Here is an 18,638-nt window from a genome sequence, read left to right as displayed (position 1 = left end):
GGTGTATTGCCCATTTACAGCAAAGTCAAATGCTGCTTGCCTCTGAATGTTGCATATTTTCTGTACTTTAACCGCTGCAAATGTGTGAAGAAATTCTAACGTATAGTTTACTTATTACAGTCCAGAGATCCTGCCGTCCAGGCAGCTGTTAGGGCCCAACTGAATGCAAAGTATGGAACAGCTGGTTTTCTGGATTCGACAAAAGACAAGGCCATGGTAAGTAGCTCTGTCTGCGCATGAACTTTTTGCAATTTTTCAACAGATTAAGGCCTATTGCACACAGGAGCAAAAAATGCTTTTTTACTGATCTGAAATGAGATGCATTATTGTCTATGGCCCCGAGTAAAGATCAGTAATAGTGTTGAGTACAGAGCAGTAAAATCAAACTAGAAGATTCTTCAATTGAGTGCAGTAATTCACTCACAGTAATGTTTATGCGAGTATATTACAGTACTGGCAATGAAGAATTTTACTTGTCTATAGGCTTGCATACCTTTTTACTTGCCTATACTGCTCATTACTCGGGTCTTTACATAACGTTTTTGGCTTATTGCACACGGGCGTCACATTTCCTGATTAAACATCAGTAAATTGACACCCGTGTTCAAGGGGCCTAATTCTTCAGTCTTCCGTCTGCATATATTTTGAGTTACTATTACAGCGTTTAATCTTTGACAGTAGTTTCACATTTTACGTGCTTGCTTTTTACCCGTACAAAATAACAAACTGGGACTATAGGATCCACAGTGTATAGTAGTTCCACAATAGGACTAAACAGCAGTCTCACCCTCAAATTGTTAATAATACCACAATTTAAATATCAAATTCATAAATAGAAGACCCAAAATGGCCTCCACCACTCACCATTAAAGAATGACAACATTGTCACGTGTTAAGAACCATAGCACATGCTCAGTCACGCCAATGCTCATACCTATATGGACTTTAATTTATTACTGCATTGCTAAGAGCTTGCAGTTTGAAAGGCTTTAGGGCATAAACTGGACAAGCGTTGGAAAATGTTGAGCATTCAGTTGAGTCTCAAATGAGGGTATCACTGCTACGACATGCAGTGTATGCTCAGCAGACTATTCTGTCGCGAATACCTACGTTTGTGATTTTTGTCCCTCTCCAGGGGACAGCTTTGTTCCGAGTAATCCAATATAAACGGCACAGTCTGTTAAATTTAAAGAGATGTTCTGGCCCCTCCTCCAAAAGTTAAGTACTGTAGCTGCTGACTTTTAGGACACCTACCTGTCCAGGCATCCGGCAGTGTCTTTACTCAAACCCATTCTTGAATTGGCTCTTGGGTGCTGGCGCTATACCGCTTGCTGACCGTGCTATAGCCGAACGACCGTTACAGCACGGCTCTAACTCTGGGAGGGCATACATTGACGTCCTCCCAAGATGTTCTCTAGTGTCTTCCATTTGCCTTTAGTATCTGTATCTATTCTACTTCAACAAAATAGAGGCCATCTGCACAAAGACAGTCTCTCCTTGTTGCATGAATGTAAAGGAGATGGGTAAAAGATGGCTTCAGCTCCTGTTCTCCACCTTGAATACTTCTCAGATGCGTTTTGCCCTTTTTGGATTTAATCGTAGAACAGGAGCTGAAGCCATCTTTTACACATCTCATTTATGCAACTTCCTGTTGATGTCTGTGTGCAGATAGCCACCATTTTTTTGTAGTCTACTTTAGAGCCCGACAAGCTGATTTTTGCACCAATCTTTTCACATGCTGACCCAACTGGTTTGTGGGTGGTGGGGCATTTGAGCAGTACCATTTTCATTGTTTTAAATCTTTCTTCCAAAAAGTCCCTTCTTTAAGGCTAATGCTCGACTACTGCGATTCAACAGAAATCCCGCAGTGAGATTTGCCATGAGAGCTCTCTATAAAAGGGATTCCTCTTTAGAGTCTGTCATTTGTCTAATCTCACTAAGAGCTCTTTAACCACTTAAGCCCGGGCCTGTTTTTCAGACTCGGTGTTTACACGTTAAAAACACAGTTTTTTTTTTTTTGGTAGAACCCCCCCAAACATTATAATTTTTTTTCTAACACCCTAGTGAATAAAATGGTGGTCATTGCAATACTTTTTGTCACACCGTATTTGCGCAGCGGTCTTAACCACTTGCCCACCAGGTAAATTCTGGCACTTCTCTCCTTCATGTGAAAATCACAATTTTTTTGCTAGAAAATTAATCAGAACCCCCAAACATTATATATTTTTTTTTAGCAGACATCCTAGGGAATAAAATGGCAGTCATTGCAATACTTTTTGTCACACCGTATTTGCGCAGCGGTCTTACAAGCGCACTTTTTTTGGATAAAAATCACTTTTTTGAATTAAAAAATAAGACAATACATTTTGCCCAATTTTTTTATATATTGTGAAAGATAATGTTACGCCGAGTAAAATGATACCCAACATGTCACGCTTAAAAATTGCGCCCGCTCGTGGCATGGCGTCAAACTTTTACCCTTAAAAATCTCGATAGGCGACGTTTAAAAAATTCTACAGGTTGCATTTTTTGAGTTGCAGAGTAGGTCTAGGGCTAGAATTATTGCTCTCACTCTAACGATCGCGGCGATACCTCACTAGTGTGGTTTGAATACCGTTTTCATATGCGGGCGCTACTCGCGTATGCTTCTGCGCGCGAGCTCGTCGGGACGGGGCGCTTTAAAAAAATTTTTTTGGGTTTTCTTATTTATTTTTATTTCGTTTTATAATTTTTTACACTGAAAAAAAAAAAAAAAAAAAAATTGATCACTTTTATTCCTATTACAAGGAATGTAAACATCCCTTGTAATAGAAAAAAGCATGACAGGTCCTCTTAAATATGAGATCTGGGGTCAAAAAGACCTCAGATCTCATAATTAGACTTAAATGCAAAAAAAAAAAAAAAAAAATGTCATTTTTTCAAATGACAAAAAAAAGAATGTTTCTTTAAGAGGCTGGGCGGGACTGACGTTTTGACGTCACTTCCGCCCAGCAGAGCTATGAGGACGGGTGAAGGAGATTTCTCCTTCAGTCCCGTCCCCGCTCAGCTGCCGGACACATCCGATCCCCTCCGCCGCTACCGACGGCTCCGGTAAGCGGCGGAGGGCGCGGGAGAGCGGCGGGAGGGGGGGGGCCCCTCTCCCGCCAATGATAACTGCGATCTCGCGGCGAATCCGCCGCGGAGACCACCGTTATCGTGTACACCACCGCCCCCTGAAAAGATGAATGTCTCGGTTGTGGCAGCAGCTGCTGCCGTTATCGAGATATTCAACTTTAAAAAGGAGGACGTCTTTTTGACATGGGGCGGTGGTCAAGAGGTTAAAAGCGCACTTTTTTTAAAGTAAAGTTAGCCCAATTTTTTTCTATTGTGAAAGATAATGTTACGCATTAACGTTAAGTAAATTGATACCCAACATGTCACGGTTCAAAATTGCGCCCACTCGTGGAATGGCATCAAACTTTTACCCTTAATCTCCATAGGCGACGTTTAAAAGATTTTACAGGTTGCATGTTTTGAGTTAGAGGAGGTCTAGGGCTAGAATTATTGCTCTCGCTCTACCAATCGCGGCGATACCTCACATGTGTGGTTTGAACACCGTTTTCATATGCGGGCGCTACTCACTTATGCGTTTGCTTCTGCGATTGAGCTCGACAGAGTGCTTTAAAAAATAATTAATTTATTTTTATTCATTAGTTTTTACAAAATTGTATTTACTTTTACACTTTTTTTTAAAAAAAATACGGGTAGGGGCCATCTTGCCCTCACTCGTATCCATGCCCAGCACGAGAAAGGACCCGATCGCCTCGACCGCTGCCGCCGGCTCCGGTAAGCGGCGGAAGGGGGCCCCTCTCCCGCCACCGATGACGGTGATCTTGCGGCAAATTAGCCACAGAGACCACCATTATCGTTTACGGGACCGCCACCTGAAGAGATGGATACCTCGTCATGGCAACAGCTGCTGCTGTTACCGAGATGTCCTCAAACTAAGGACGTATATAGTCGTGCATTTATCGATGCCTCAATTACTTATTCAGGGGATAATCACATCAAGCCTCGTACACACGACTGGTTTTCCCGGCAAGAAAAATGCTGGGAGAGCTTTTTGCCATGAAAACCGGGCGTGTGTATGCTCCCTCGCAGGGAAACTGTCAGGAATCCCGGCGGGAAAAATAGAGAACCTGCTCTCTATTTTCCCGCCGGGATTCCCGGCGTTTTTTTCCCACCAGATTTACTACACTTGCCAATGGAAAACACTGCTAGGCAGTGCCGAGGGAGCATAAGCCATGTACACGCGGCCAGGATTCCCGGGCCAAAGCTGTCCCGGCCGTGTGTACAGGGCTTCACAGTGGGAACATTTTAAAATTGGCAGATCCTCACAACGAAGGAAAGATTGGTCAGGCTGGCGAGCAGTCTTCCAATCCATGAGTCCAAGGAACGTGGTCATGGGAGGTGGCCAAACTTTCCAACAACACCTCAGGATATCTTTACAGCACTGGACCCTCCCCTTCCAAAGAGACTCATATAGGGTGCAGTCTGACAATGCCACCACAGTAGCATATACCAACCAGCAAATGGAGCTTAGCTGCCTTGAATGGTGCAAACCCATTTTCTTTCATGGACAGGAACTCGCTGTCCAGCAAATTCTCACATCCCAAGTGTGGGATTAAATTTGACACACATTTCCTTTGGCCCACACCACCACTGTGTGGGCCAAGGAAAATGTGTGTCAAATCTAATATACCAAAACCTAGAATCTGAATGTGAGCATACTAGTCTCCAGCTAAAACAAGCTACCCTTCCTGCTTTCTGGATCCACAAATCCTCCATCTCTGGCCTTGTATATCATCTGGCAGGGATACCTATGCCTTCCCTCCACTGAGCATTTTCTCTTGGCCACCACCACATTAATAGAGTAGGAAAGGGCAACAGTGTGTCTTCCAGGACCAAACTGAGTGAGAAGAACCTAGCACACAGACATCCTTAAACTTTTTACAGAAGACCCTTGGCCTATTGCCAACAGGCTGGAGCTGTTTTCATGACCTCAGGACAGAGGATTACCCTGTCTTTCTCCTTTTGCACATGAATAACGCAGACATGTAAAAAATAAATGCTTACTTGTACACTTAATTATTGCTGCTAGAATGATCACTCGCACATTTTGGAAACCTCGTACAGTTTTACTGTCCAAGACTGGTGTAGAGATTAAACTTCATTTGTGAAATGGGAGATCCCACTATTCCTCTTCATGATCGTGATTATGTATTCAGGTCTACCTGGCTCCTATGGTATCTTCCTGAATTTCTGATCAATATGAACTGTTCATAAACATTCTACCCCTATAGTGGAGTAACCCCTACAGTGAAATCTGCTTTTTTACTTGTACAGAAGACTTGAATATTTTGGCTTCCAAAGTGTTTGTTTTTTTGCAGCTTTTTTATGAAATCTATTATAAAACTTATGTAAGAAACACTTGCCTTGATAACGAGTAGAATTCTAATTTTGCCTTACCTTATGCTATTCCTTTTATAGAATCAAAACAAGGATAAAGATGGCAACATCAAACCCACAAGTGACCTCTCAGAGGACCTGTTTAAAGTGCATGACTTTGATGTAAAAATTGACCTCCAAGTTCCCAGTTCAGGTAATGTTTTGCAAAAAAAAAACCATTGGGAATAATGAAAATCCAATACATTTTGAACAAGCCAAGATGAGATTGGCAGGATCTTGTTAGAATGACTTTAAAGTGGAGGTTCACCCTATAATAAAAATTCTAACACTACATCCATTACCGTGCTGCATATAAAATGTCACTGACCTTTATTTATTTTTTCCCGTAGATATTGTTTAGCCGTGGAATTCACCGCGGCTTCCGGGTAGGGAAGCCGCGGTGAATTCCACGGCTAAACAATATCTACGGGAAAAAATAAAGGTCAGTGACATTTTGTATGCAGCACGGTGCTGGATGTAGTGTTAGAATTTTTTTATAGGGTGAACCTCCACTTTAATTCTCATTAAATTAAGTTATACCCGAATGATCTTTGAAAAGAATACTAGGCACATGTAACCTGTAAGCTTTCCCTCTGCTACTAACATATGCCTCGCACAAAGTCAAACCAGCATTAGATTACATTGACCTGCAATACACACTTGCGTTTTTGTCATTCCTCGTCATGAGCACTACACATTTTTAAGCGCTTTCAGACCAGCCACCGCAGTTATACTGTGGCGCGAGCCATCGTAGCTGTACGTGTTTGCTCTTTAAGGCGCTTTAGCAGGCGCACGTGCCCGCATGTGACAGAGCGAGAAACGGGGTGTGTGTGTGTGTGTGTGTGTGTGTGTGTGTGTAAACACACAAATCCCGGTTCTCAAGGTAGAGGAGACAGATCGTGTGCTCCTACTAAGCAGGAACACTATTCGGTCTCCTCCCCTAGTCAGTCCCCCCCCCCCTAGTTATAACACACCTAGGGAACACGGTTAACTCCTTGATTACCCCCTAGTGTTAACCCCTACCCTGCCAATGACATTTACACAGTAATCAGTGGCTATTTTTAGCTCTGATCGCTGTATAAATGTCACTGGTCCCATAAAAGTGTCAAGTGTCCGATTTTATTTATTTTATTTTTTATTTTTTTTTATCCCTGCCTCTTTGCCCTTCCGGGACCACCCCCCTCCCCCTTTTTTATGTTCTAATCTCCCCTTTCTTTTCTTTTAAGTATGGCTTATTCTGCTCTTCCCATTTTTTCAGTGTTGTGGGTCCCTCCTATAGTTGGAGGGAGGATGGGGGAGGTAAGAATGGAGGCTAAGAGCTATGTAATTATGTGTAATAAAATTTACCTGGGCAGGTGGGACCCATTTAGGGAGGTCCCTCCATAGTCCCAATATAGAGGACTTAAAAAGTTCAGACTCAATAGTCCATTAGTGTAGGGTTAGACGTAGAGTAGTAAGCTAAAAAAAAAAAAAAATCCTTTGTCTTTTCTTTCTTCTGGAAAGAAATATACTTATCAATCTATACCTACCGAATCAAGATCAGATTAAGATAGGTACACAGAAGCTGACAGATCTCATGGAAAAAATCAGAGGAGGTGACTCTAGTGGGAGGGTATTTCAATTTTGTACTCAGTCGGGACCTGGATACCACTGCCTCTCGAATACTTCCAGGCAACTAATCAAACGGGTAGATTTAAAACTACACTAGATTCTTTCCACCTAATAGATATATGGAGGGTACTTCACCCACCGGATAGGGATTATTAATTTCACTCGAAAGTACATGGTACTTATAGACTTGATTTCTTTCCAATCAAATAGGAATGGCAGCGATATCTTCAGCTGATATAGGTCGGTCGGACTATGCTCCAATATTTTTGGAGATGGCCATACCAAAAGGGGCTATATCTAGATGGTTATGGAGATTAAATGACAATTTGTTAAAAGACGAGGTCTGTATAGCAGAAATTTAAATTAACAATAACTTTGTATTAGATCATATAAAAGATACTACCGTATTTTCCGGCGTATAAAATGACCTTTTGTACTTAAAAACTTGCCTCAAAACTCGGGGGTCGTCTTATACACTAATACCTGTCTCAGTCAGACTGCAGGCGTCCATTATTCAAAAGCCGCGCCGCCTCCTCGTGGTGTTCCGTAATAGGCGGAACACTCAGTTTCCCAGCAGAGCCTCTGTTCAGTGTTCTGCCTATCACGGATGTCTTCTCATCCTCGGCCTTGGACGAGAGGACATCCGTAATAGGCGGAACACTCAGTTTCCCAGCAAAGCCTCTGTTCAGTGTTCTGCCTATCACGGATGTCTTCTCATCCTCGGCCTTGGACGAGAGGACATCCGTGATAGGCGGAACACCGAACACAGGCTCTGCTGAGAAACTGAGTGTTCCGCCTATCACGGAACAGCACGAGGAGGAGGCGCGGCTTTTAAAATAATGGATGCCCGCAGTCTAACTGACTCTGCATACAGGGATAAGGTATGGGTTTGTCGAGGCATGCAGTGGCACAGTGAGGCATGCAGTGGCACAGTGAGATTCCGGTCAGCGGTTGTTCCGGCTACCCCACAGCTTCCAGACAGACTAGTAGGAAGGGGGTCATCTTATACGGCGAGGATATCCCAAAACAAAAGAATTTTAGCTGGAAAATTAGGGGGTCGTCTTATACGCCCAGTCGCCTTATACCCCGGCAAATACGGTACTTCAGAACAGACTCAATGGGAGGCGCTAAAATGTGTCTTGCGGGGTCTTTTTATAAAGCATGGTGCTAGACTGAAAAAAGCAAGAGAAAGTAATATATCTTCCCTACTAAAAGAAATCCCTAAGCTGGAAAAGAGGCATAAGCAAAATTCAATCCCAGGGAATTTAATAGAATTAACAGAAAAACGGAGAGGCTACTCGATGAACAAATTTTACACCTTAGAGATAAGAGTCGCACACTGTTCTATCAACATGGTAATAAACCAGGTCGACTCCTAGCTAGAGCACTGACTCTAAGGACATCCGCAACCCTTTTAATCAAAATGAAAACCGCAACAGGAGATATAACACAACATCCCAAAGAAATCTCTAAATCCTTTCACTCATTGTATTCTAAACTTAATAATATACCTAAACAGATAGGAGGGGATCCCGAAATCTTTCGACAGGAAGTAAGACAATATATACAGGATACAGCCATTCCATCAATATGCCCGACCGAAAGAGGAGTTGGAAAAATAATTCTCGATAATAGAGCTGCAAAAGGCAATCGACTCACTGGTATCGGGCAAAAGTTCCGGACCAGATGGCCTTACACCACGTATTTATAGAACATTCAAGGAGCAGCTGATCCCAATTATGATCAGAACTTTCAATGTGGTCTCAGCCTCTTGAACCTTTGCTCCACAAGGGATGGAAGCATATATATCAATCATCCCAAAGCCAGAAAAAGACCATACGCTATGTGGGAGCTATCACCCGATATATTTAACCAGCATAGATCTTGATTATATTCCAAGATGATGGCTAACAGAATCACTCCAATTTTACCAACATATGTGCATTTGGATCAAGCAGGGTTTGTAAGGGGGAGAGAGGCTAGAGACAATACATTGAAAACTTTGACATTAGTGGAATATGCCCAGCGGAACTCCATCCCAGCCTGTCTATTGGCGGTAGATGCTGAAAAAGCATTTGACAGGGTGGGATGGAGTTTTATAGAAGAAACCCTAGATCAGTGGGGAATAGGCCCATTGAAACAACAAACAAAAAACAAACACAATGACACAGCGAAAGAGGGAAATTTGCTTAGAGGGGGAAATAATGGCCCTCTATCAAAATCCAACAGCTAGAATTCGAACAAATGGAAACCTCTCGGAATCTGTGAAAATATCGAACGGAACACGACAGGGATGCCCCTATCCCCATTATTATATGTACTAGTGATGGAGCATTTGACTACAGCTATACGAAAAAATCCAGACATACAAGGGGTAAAAGTTAAAGGAATAGAATATAAAATGTCTGTATATGCAGATGATTTTTTGCTATATATACTGTATTTATTGGCATATAACACTCACATTTTTACCCTGAAAATAGAGGGTAAACTGTGCCTACGTGTTATACGCAGGGGGCTGTGGAAAGTTTTTTTTCTTGAAACTTCCCCCTTAAATTTGGGGTGCGTGTTATACGCCTGTGCGTGTTATACGCTGATAAATGCGGTAACTAATCCAACAATATCCATACCAAACTTAATCCAAGAGTTTAACCGTTTCGGTAAGATGAGTAACTTTAACGCAAACTATGATAAGACAGAAGCCTTAAACATTACACTCCTAAGCAAAGATATGGACAACTTAAAAAAAAAAATTGTCTCCTTTAAATGGCAGACGGTAGCTGTTTAGTTCATGGGAACGTATATTCCTAAAGTCTTAACGAAACTTCAAGAACTGAATTATCTACCAATACAAAAAATAATTAAGACACTTAAAAAATATGATGGAACGTTTTTCTCCTGGATTGGAAGGATCAACATTTTAAAAATGGATATACTTCCGAAACTTTTATATATATTTCAGACAATCCCAATATATTGTTCAACTAATGTAATACATTCAACTCCAAAGAGTGATAGAGGCATTTATATGGGCTCAAACACCTCAAATCAGAGGGAACATACTGGTTAGGGCCAGAAAAAAAAAAGGTCTAGCACTCCTAAACTTTTCACTAAACCTGCGGGCGGTATTTATGGGGAGAGTAGTGGACTAGTTTCATAGTGCAAAAACAAAACAATGGGTGAAACTAGAGGAGGATATCACCTACATAAAACTTAAAATCACTACCATGAATAAATCGTAATCTACGACCCTCCATGAGAGAAATGCCAAAGTTGGTATCCTCCACATTCAAGGCATGGGAGGCAATGTTAAAAAAAACTGGTCCGCACAGATTGGGCCAATGACACCTTTGTTTGGAAACCATGCGTTTCCACCAGCATTGAACGCCCCGACGTTTCTAAAATGGTATAGAAATGAGGATACAAGAATGGTCCAGATCCTGATTGAGGGTAAAATTCCCCCGATAGACTCCCTCGGTAAGGATGAGCTCTGGCGTGTTCGCATGCTACACGTGCAGAGCCCGCCAGGAAGTGTGCACGGTGCTGCGCTAATCACAGCCAGGGAGACATTGTCCCGATGCTCGGTTGCAGAGATCGGGAAATGTCTCCCTGGCTGTGATTAGCGCAGCACCGTGCACACTTCCTGGCGGGCTCTGCATGTGTAGCATGTGAGCACGCCAGAGCTCATCCTTACCCCTCGGTTTGGAGTGCAGGAGTATGTGGATACAATATCAACAACTTCGAACATGTACTCAATCATTAATAAAAAATCCGATATTAGACCGGCTACAGACTTTGAGCAGTTACTAATACAGGGGCAAAGACCAACAAATGTATTATCTGTAATTATACAGTAAGTCAGGTTGAAAAAAGACACAAGTCCATCCAGTTCAACCACAAATATACCAATACCTCCTCCCAAAAAATATCAGGAGGTTAGAGGGCTCCGGCTCCACCTCAGTACAGTTAGAAGAGCTACTAACATATATAGATAGGCGGAAGAACTGGGAACGATCATTCTCAGATCGGACTGGGAAAGGGCTTTCCTAATAGCACATAAACTATCAATATCCAGTCGATATTGGGAAAGAAATTACAGAATTTTAACAAGATGGTATAGATGCCCAGTAGATGTGCATTAAATTAATAGTGACAATTTTGAGACATGTTGGAGATTTCAAGGCAAAAGGTACAATGTCTCATATATGGTACTTTTGCCCGGAAGTGTTTTATATTCTGGACTAAGATATACAATATACATCATAAAATCACGGGGATAAATATTCAATCAGATATATTGGCTTCTCTTTTGTCTGATTCCTGGGTCCATAAAAACTATAAAAGGGGCATTCTAAGATGCATGTTGGTAGCAGCACGCACAGTTATAGCCTGGAATTGGAAGAAAACAGGCATGCTCTCAATTGGAGAATGGATATGCGAAATGGGCCAGATGCATACTCTGGAGATGACGATAGAAGCAGAAGCGGGCCTTAAAGAACAAACTTTAAGGACATGGCAGCAATGGGTAGAGCTTAGAGCCTCCACACTAATATCAACATGTCATGGAATTTCCCACTCCCCCCCTCTGTACCCTTGCCTTCTCTCTCACCCCCCCCCCCCCCCTTTTTCCTGTTTTCCTTTTTTTTTTTTAGCGTTGTGTAGATACTACATTAAGCAATAGGGAAGTATGAGAGCAGGAAAGTACTGGTATATAAGAATATAAGAAGAATTATGTAATGTATGTTTGTGTAATCGGACGACAACAGATGTGTGTGCGTATACAGTCAGGTCCATAAATATTGGGACATCAACACAATTCTAATGTTTTTGGCTCTGTACACCACCACAATGGATTTGAAACAAACATGATGTGCTTTAACTGCAGACTTTCAGCTTTAATTTGAGGTTATTTACATCCAAATCAGGTGAATGGTGTAGGAATTACAACAGTTTGTATATGTGTCTCCCACTTTTTAAGGGACCAAAAGTAATGGGACAATTGGCTGCTCAGCTGTTCCATGGCCAGGTGTGTTATTGCCTCATTATCCCATTTACAAGGAGCAGATAAAAGGTCCAGAGTTCATTTCCAGTGTGCTATTTGCATTTGGAATCTGTTGCTCCAGTCAACTCAATATGAGATCCAAAGAGCTGTCACTATCAGTGAAGCGAGCCATCATTGGGCTGAAAAAACAAAACAAGCCCATCAGAGAGATGGCAAAAACATTAGGTGTGGCCAAATCGACTGTTTGGAACATCCTTAAAAAGAAAGAACACACCGGTGAGCTCAGCAACACTAAAAGGCCACGGAAAACAACTATGGTGGATGACCGAAGAATTCTTTCCCTGCTGAAGAAAACGCCATTCACAGCAAGTTGGCCAGATCAAGAACACGCTCCAGGAGGTAGGTGTATGTGTGTCAAAGTCAACAATCGAGAGAAGACCACCAGAGTGAATACAGAGGGTTCACCACAAGATGTAAACCATTGGTGAGCCTCAAAAACAGGAAGGCCAGATTAGTTTGCCAAACATCCTATGAACAGATGAGACCAGGATCAACTTGTACCAGAGTGATGGGAAGAGAAGAGTATGGAGAAGGAAAGGAACTGCTCATGATCCAAAGCATACCACCTCATCAGTGAAGCATGGTGGTGGTAGTGTCATGGCGTGGGCATGTATGGCTGCCAATGGAACTGGTTCTCTTGTATTTATTGCTGATGTAACTGCTGGCAAGCAGCAGGATGAATTCTGAAGTGTTTCGGGCAATATTATCTGCTCATATTCAGCCAAATGCTTCAGAACTCATTGGACGGCGCCTCACAGTGCAGATGGACAATGACCCAAAGCATACTGCGAAAGCAACCAAAGTTTTTTAAGGGAAAGAAGTGGAATGTTATGCAATAGCCAAGTCGATCACCTGAATACGATTGAGCATGCATTTCACTTGCTGAAGACAAAACTGAAGGCAAAATGCCCCAAGAACAAGCAGGAACTGAAGACAGTTGCAGTAGAGGCCTGTCAGAGCATCACCAGGGATGAAACCCAGCGTTTGGTGATGTCTATGCGTTCCAGACTTCAGGCTGTAATTGACTGCAAAGGATTTGCAACCAAGTATTAAAAAGTGAAAGTTTTTTGATTTATGATTGTTAATCTGTCCCATTACTTTTGGTCCCTTTAAAAAGTGGGAGGCACATATACAAACTGTTGTAATTCCTACACCATTCACCTGATTTGGATGTAAATACTAGGGTTGTCCCGATACCACTTTTTTGGGATCGAGTACAAGTACCGATACTTTTTTTTTAATGTACTCGCCGATACCGAATACCGATACTTTTTTAAAATGTGTCCCCAAATGCAGCCATGTCCCCCCCACATAAATGCAGCCATGTCCCCCCCACATAAATGCAGCCATGTCCCCCCCCACATAAATGCAGCCATGTCCCCCCCCACATAAATGCAGCCATGTCCCCCCCCACATAAATGCAGCCATGTCCCCCCCCCACATAAATGCAGCCATGTCCCCCCCCCACATAAATGCAGCCATGTCCCCCCCCCACATAAATGCAGCCATGTCCCCCCCCCACATAAATGCAGCCATGTCCCCCCCCCACATAAATGCAGCCATGTCCCCCCCACATAAATGCAGCCATGTCCCCCCCCCCCCATAAATGCAGCCATGTCCCCCCCACAGTATATGCAGCCATGTCCCCCATACAGTATATGCAGCCATGTCCCCAAACATATGCAGCCATGTCCCCCATACTGTCGGCACATGATAGGGGAATCATGAAGATTTTGCACTGCCTATGGTTTGTGTTAGTGGGGACCTTACATTTGGACACAATTTTGTTCTGAAAGTAAGAGAATACAACTTGGAAACATAACAAACAGCCATCCATGAAATGTAAGACTCTTGTAAAAGGTGAGCTTAGGATTGCCACAAATGTATATTTGCAACTGCTCTGGTCTAAAGAAAACTGACATACCTGATCATGACGCCGATGCCGCAAATCCCCCCCCCCACCCGCCGCCGCGTTAATCATTGTGCGGCGAACATTACAGGCAGCTTTCGTTTCAATAGCTGTTTTCCCTGCAACGCCGTGTAAAGGACACTCCCCCTTGCTCGGGATTGGACAGATCCATCCAAGGGGGGGTGTCTATACACGGCGCGGCGGGCAAAACAGCTATTCAAACTAAAGGTGCCTGTAATGTTCGCCGCACGGTGCTTAACGATATACGGCGGCGGGGGAAGTATTCTATTTGGGTATCGGGGGTATTTGCGGGAGTACAAGTACTCCCGCAAATACTCGGTATCGGTCCCGATACCAATACTGGTATTGGGACAACCCTAGTAAATACCCTCAAATTAAAGCTGAAAGTTTGCAGTTAAAGCACATCTTGTTTGTTTCATTTCAAATCCATTGTGGTGGTGTATAGCGCCAAAAACATTATAATTGTGTCAATGTCCCAATATTTATGGACCTGACTGTATATTATAATATGAAATGGGTGGGTAATGGGTTATGTTAGAAATTGTAATATCTGTATTGTCTTTGTGTAAAATGAAACATTTATTAATAAAGATTGTAATATAAAAAATGCATTGATTACTGTGTAAATGTCACTGTCAGGGAAGGGGTTAAATGTGTCCTCTGGTAGGCGTTTATAACTGGGGGGGGTGGGACTGACTGGAGGAGGAGAGAGATTGCCGTTACTAATCACGGGGAACAGCGGATCTCTCTCCTCCCGTCAGAACGATCCCCGTTCTGGCTCTTTCCCACGTCCACCTGCCACGCGCATTGGGTCCCCCACCACGCAGCGGACATGTGTGCGCCTGCTATGGCCCTTAAGGAGCCGATGTACCAGTACCGCGATTTGTGCGAACGAGCCGACCTGCAGCTATATGACGGTGGCTGGTCGGCAAGTGGTTGAAATTTTTTAATGTTTTAATACAGTGTGGTAATAAAATGTATTTTTATTTTTTTTAGTTTAGAGTGGTGTGGCATTAGAACACCTGTCAGTGCCTCCATTAGTGACCCTCACCCTCCCTATTGGTCCGGTTTACACTCATGGGATCTCTCTCTGTATATGCATAGTATATTGTAAGCCTGTATCTAAATGTTGATCTAATTCAGGGCTCGACAAAACCCAGGCGCCAGGTCGCCATGGCGACTGGAAATTGAGTCCTGGTACCTGGGCTACACGGCAGCAGCTGCGACGTGGCCCACTGTAGGTATTCGGACTTCAGCCTGTGCTAGCCAAAATTCAGACCGTTGTTTTTTACGAATCAGCGCCCTCTGGTAGATGGTCCTGTGATGATCAGCTTGCTCTGGCTGCCTGCCAACTTCCGACATCATCTTCCCAGTTTGACAGCTGGGCAGGCATGTACTGGTCCCCTCCGCTCCTCTGTCCCTCCCCCCCACCTCTCCCTGTCTTAGTTAAGCAGCGCAACCCCCCCCCCCCCCCCCTGCTGCTCTGGTCACCTCCGCTCCTCTGTCCGTCCGTCCCCCCCCCCCCCCCCCAGCGCTCACCTCTCCCTGGCTTAGTGAAGCAGCGCTACTGAGTGACATGCTCCTCGGGAGTCGGCACTGAGAAGCTCGTATGATCCGGAAGGAGGGCTCAGGGCAGCCGCACACAGCTGTGATATAAGCTTCCTCGTCACCCGTTCTTCTGCTATTTCCTTCCCCTGCTCTCCATCCTGTCTGCTGCCGCGAAGAGTTCTAGATGGACAGCGGGGGAAGGAAATAGCAGAAGGACGGGTGATGAGGAAGCTTATATCACAGCTGTGTGCGGCTGCCCTGAGCCCTCCTTCCGGATCGTATGAGCTTTTCAGTGCCGACTCCCGAGGAGCATGTCATTCAGTCGCGCTGCTTCACTAAGTAAAGCCAGGGAGAGGTGAGAGGGGACCAGAGCAGCATGGGGGGGGGGAAGCATATGGATGAAGAGAGCAGCATGGAGGGGTGGGTGAGCATATGGAGGACGAGAGCAGCATGGGGGGGGAGGATATGGAGGACGAGAGCAGCATGGGGGGGGGGGGATATGGAGGACGAGAGCAGCATGGGGGGGGGGGGGTATGGAGGACGAGAGCAGCATGGGGGGGGGAGGATATGGAGGACGAGAGCAGCATGGGGGGGGGCATATGGAGGACGAGAGCAGCATGGGGGGGAGCATATGGAGGACGAGAGCAGCATGGGGGGGGGAAAGCATATGGAGGACGAGAGCAGCATGGGGGGGTGAGTATATGGAGGACGAGAGCAGCATGGGGGGGGGAAGCATATGGAGGAAGCATATGGAGGACGAGAGCAGCATGGGGGGGGTGAGCATATGGAGGACGAGAGCAGCATGGGGGGGGGGGTGAGCATATGGAGGACGAGAGCAGCATGGGGGGGGGGGGGAGCATATGGATGACGAGAGCAGCATGGGGGGGGTGAGCATATGGATGACGAGAGCAGCATGGGGGGGGTGAGCATATGGAGGACGAGAGCAGCATGGGGGGGGTGAGCATATGGAGGACGAGAGCAGCATGGGGGGGGTGAGCATATGGAGGACGAGAGCAGCATGGGGGGGGTGAGCATATGGAGGACGAGAGCAGCATGGGGGGGTGAGCATATGGAGGACGAGAGCAGCATGGGGGGGGGGGTGAGCAAATGGGGGACCAGAGCAGCATGGGGGGGGTGAGCATATGGATGACCAGAGCAGCATGGGAGGGGGGATGAGCATATGGGGGACCAGAGAAGCCTGGATGGCTGAGCATAGGGGGGGGGGGGGACCAGAGGAGCACGGGGGAAAGGAGTACAGGGGGAAGACAGAGGAGCATGGGGGAGGGGACAGACAGCTGAATCAACAGCTATGGCCTGGGGAGTTTCTCCCTTTCCTGCCTATACTTGTCCCATAATGGGGGGGGGGGCGCCAAACAAATTCTGTGCCCTGGGTGAAATCTCTAGCACATTCCCCACTGATACTGCCTATAAGAGAAATAATGTAGAATGGCTAGTGAAGGGGGGGGGGGGGGGCTTGGGTGGCCGGCACGGGGTGGGGTGGGTTCTTATTTCCCAACAGCCCAGACATGCAGTGCTGGGCAGCTGATTTAAAAAACTGGCTCCTAACTTTTTCAGTTGGCTCCTAGATTCTAAGCAAATTTGTCAAGCCCTGATCTAATTAGTTATTCTCTCTCCACCATCTATTATAGTATTGAATGTAATGACTGCTCTATAATTCCATATAATAAGCTCCTGAAGAAGCGGTGGTCCTCACCGCAAAACTTGTTGAGCGTTTAATACACAGATGGCATTTGTTAAAGTTGACAATGGTTTGTCCTGAGGTCACGCCATCTGTGGTTTTTCTAGAGCAGAATATTTAGGGCACAAGTTGGTGCCCATTTTAAAATGTTTGTGTTTTTAATACAGTGTTGTAATAAAATTCATATTTTTATTTATTTTGTGTATGTTTAACCTTATGTACGGTACCATGAAAAAGTTCACAATTGCCTCTTTCCATTCTTCGTTCTAATCTGATAGGCTATAGGTACCCCAACATTTAAATGTTGTGAAAATTGTCACTCTTGTAGTTTTACTTTCACAGTATTTATGAAACCTATTATATTTGATTTTCAGAATCCAAGTCCCTTTCTATTTCTGCAAAGGCACCCCCTGCCAAGGATGGTGCGCCACGGAGATCTTTAAATCTGGAGGACTACAAGAAAAGAAGAGGACTTATTTAACCTGGACCACCAGCCTTCTGCTTCTGACCTTGCATGCTCCATTGTGTTTCAACCTTCATCAGTTTGTCCTCCTTGGGTTGGAGCAGCAACAAAGTTAAGCATAGACTTGGAAATTGGATTAACCTGTAAAATAAACCTACTGACTTTTAAAGGAAGTAAACCACATCAATTCTCTACCCTCACTGTGGATATGTGGTTTTTGCATTATTTTTGTTTGCCTCCCCACTCTTAAGCCTGATCTCCGTGCACAGTATTACAAGGGATTCTGAGGCTCTGCAGCGTATGGATAAGAGGCTGTGTGGGCGCTACGTTATTAAATCTTTGTACGTGAAAAAAACATTCAGAGGCATTTTTTGTATGATAAACATACTTTCTTATATCGTTGGCTTGAAGGACAATGCGGCATTTCGATATACCTGTGATGAGCATAATATTTTAGTTTTTTTGTTTTTCTGCCGTACGGTCAGATGGCTGACTGTATAAGTTCTCACAGGTTGTAAATAAAAACCACAACTGTAAGGAGATAACTCAATAAAGGATTCGTATGAACATATGTGGCAGATATTATGTTGACTCAGGTAGCCAACATGTATTTAAAAGTGGAATCTCCAGAACTGACTTCTATTCAGCGCCTAGTGAATCACTTTTCAAAACAAACATAAAGCAAGCATAATTTAATGCTATAATTCTTAGGCCTCATGCACACTGCACAATTGCCTAGCTCCTCTAAATTACTTCTCTTCTGGAAAGAGAAAAGCGGCTTTAAAAAATACATGTTTTGCCAAAGTGTTTGGGTGTTCGTTCATTTTATTGGCCAGAA

The 18,638-nt window shown here is 44.3% G+C and overlaps 1 protein-coding gene across 1 annotated transcript in view; it reads left to right on the top strand.

The window, feature by feature from the left end:
• The window catches only part of RTF1 (RTF1 homolog, Paf1/RNA polymerase II complex component), a 106,185-nt gene extending 87,814 nt beyond the window's left edge, over positions 1-18,371 (top strand). The window contains exons 16-18 of the mRNA XM_040332122.1: positions 121-216; positions 5,530-5,641; positions 17,712-18,371. Of these exons, the coding sequence (XP_040188056.1) occupies positions 121-216; positions 5,530-5,641; positions 17,712-17,818 (315 nt within the window). The 3' untranslated portion in view covers positions 17,819-18,371. The remainder of the gene's footprint in view (positions 1-120; positions 217-5,529; positions 5,642-17,711) is intronic.
• The last annotated feature ends 267 nt before the right edge of the window (positions 18,372-18,638 follow it).

Source organism: Rana temporaria, chromosome 13 (assembly GCF_905171775.1).
Source record: "Rana temporaria chromosome 13, aRanTem1.1, whole genome shotgun sequence".
In the NCBI taxonomy this organism is placed as follows: Eukaryota; Metazoa; Chordata; class Amphibia; order Anura; family Ranidae; genus Rana; species Rana temporaria.
The sequence above is the reverse complement of the archived record's forward strand: the minus strand, read 5'-3'. Positions and strand labels throughout refer to the sequence as shown.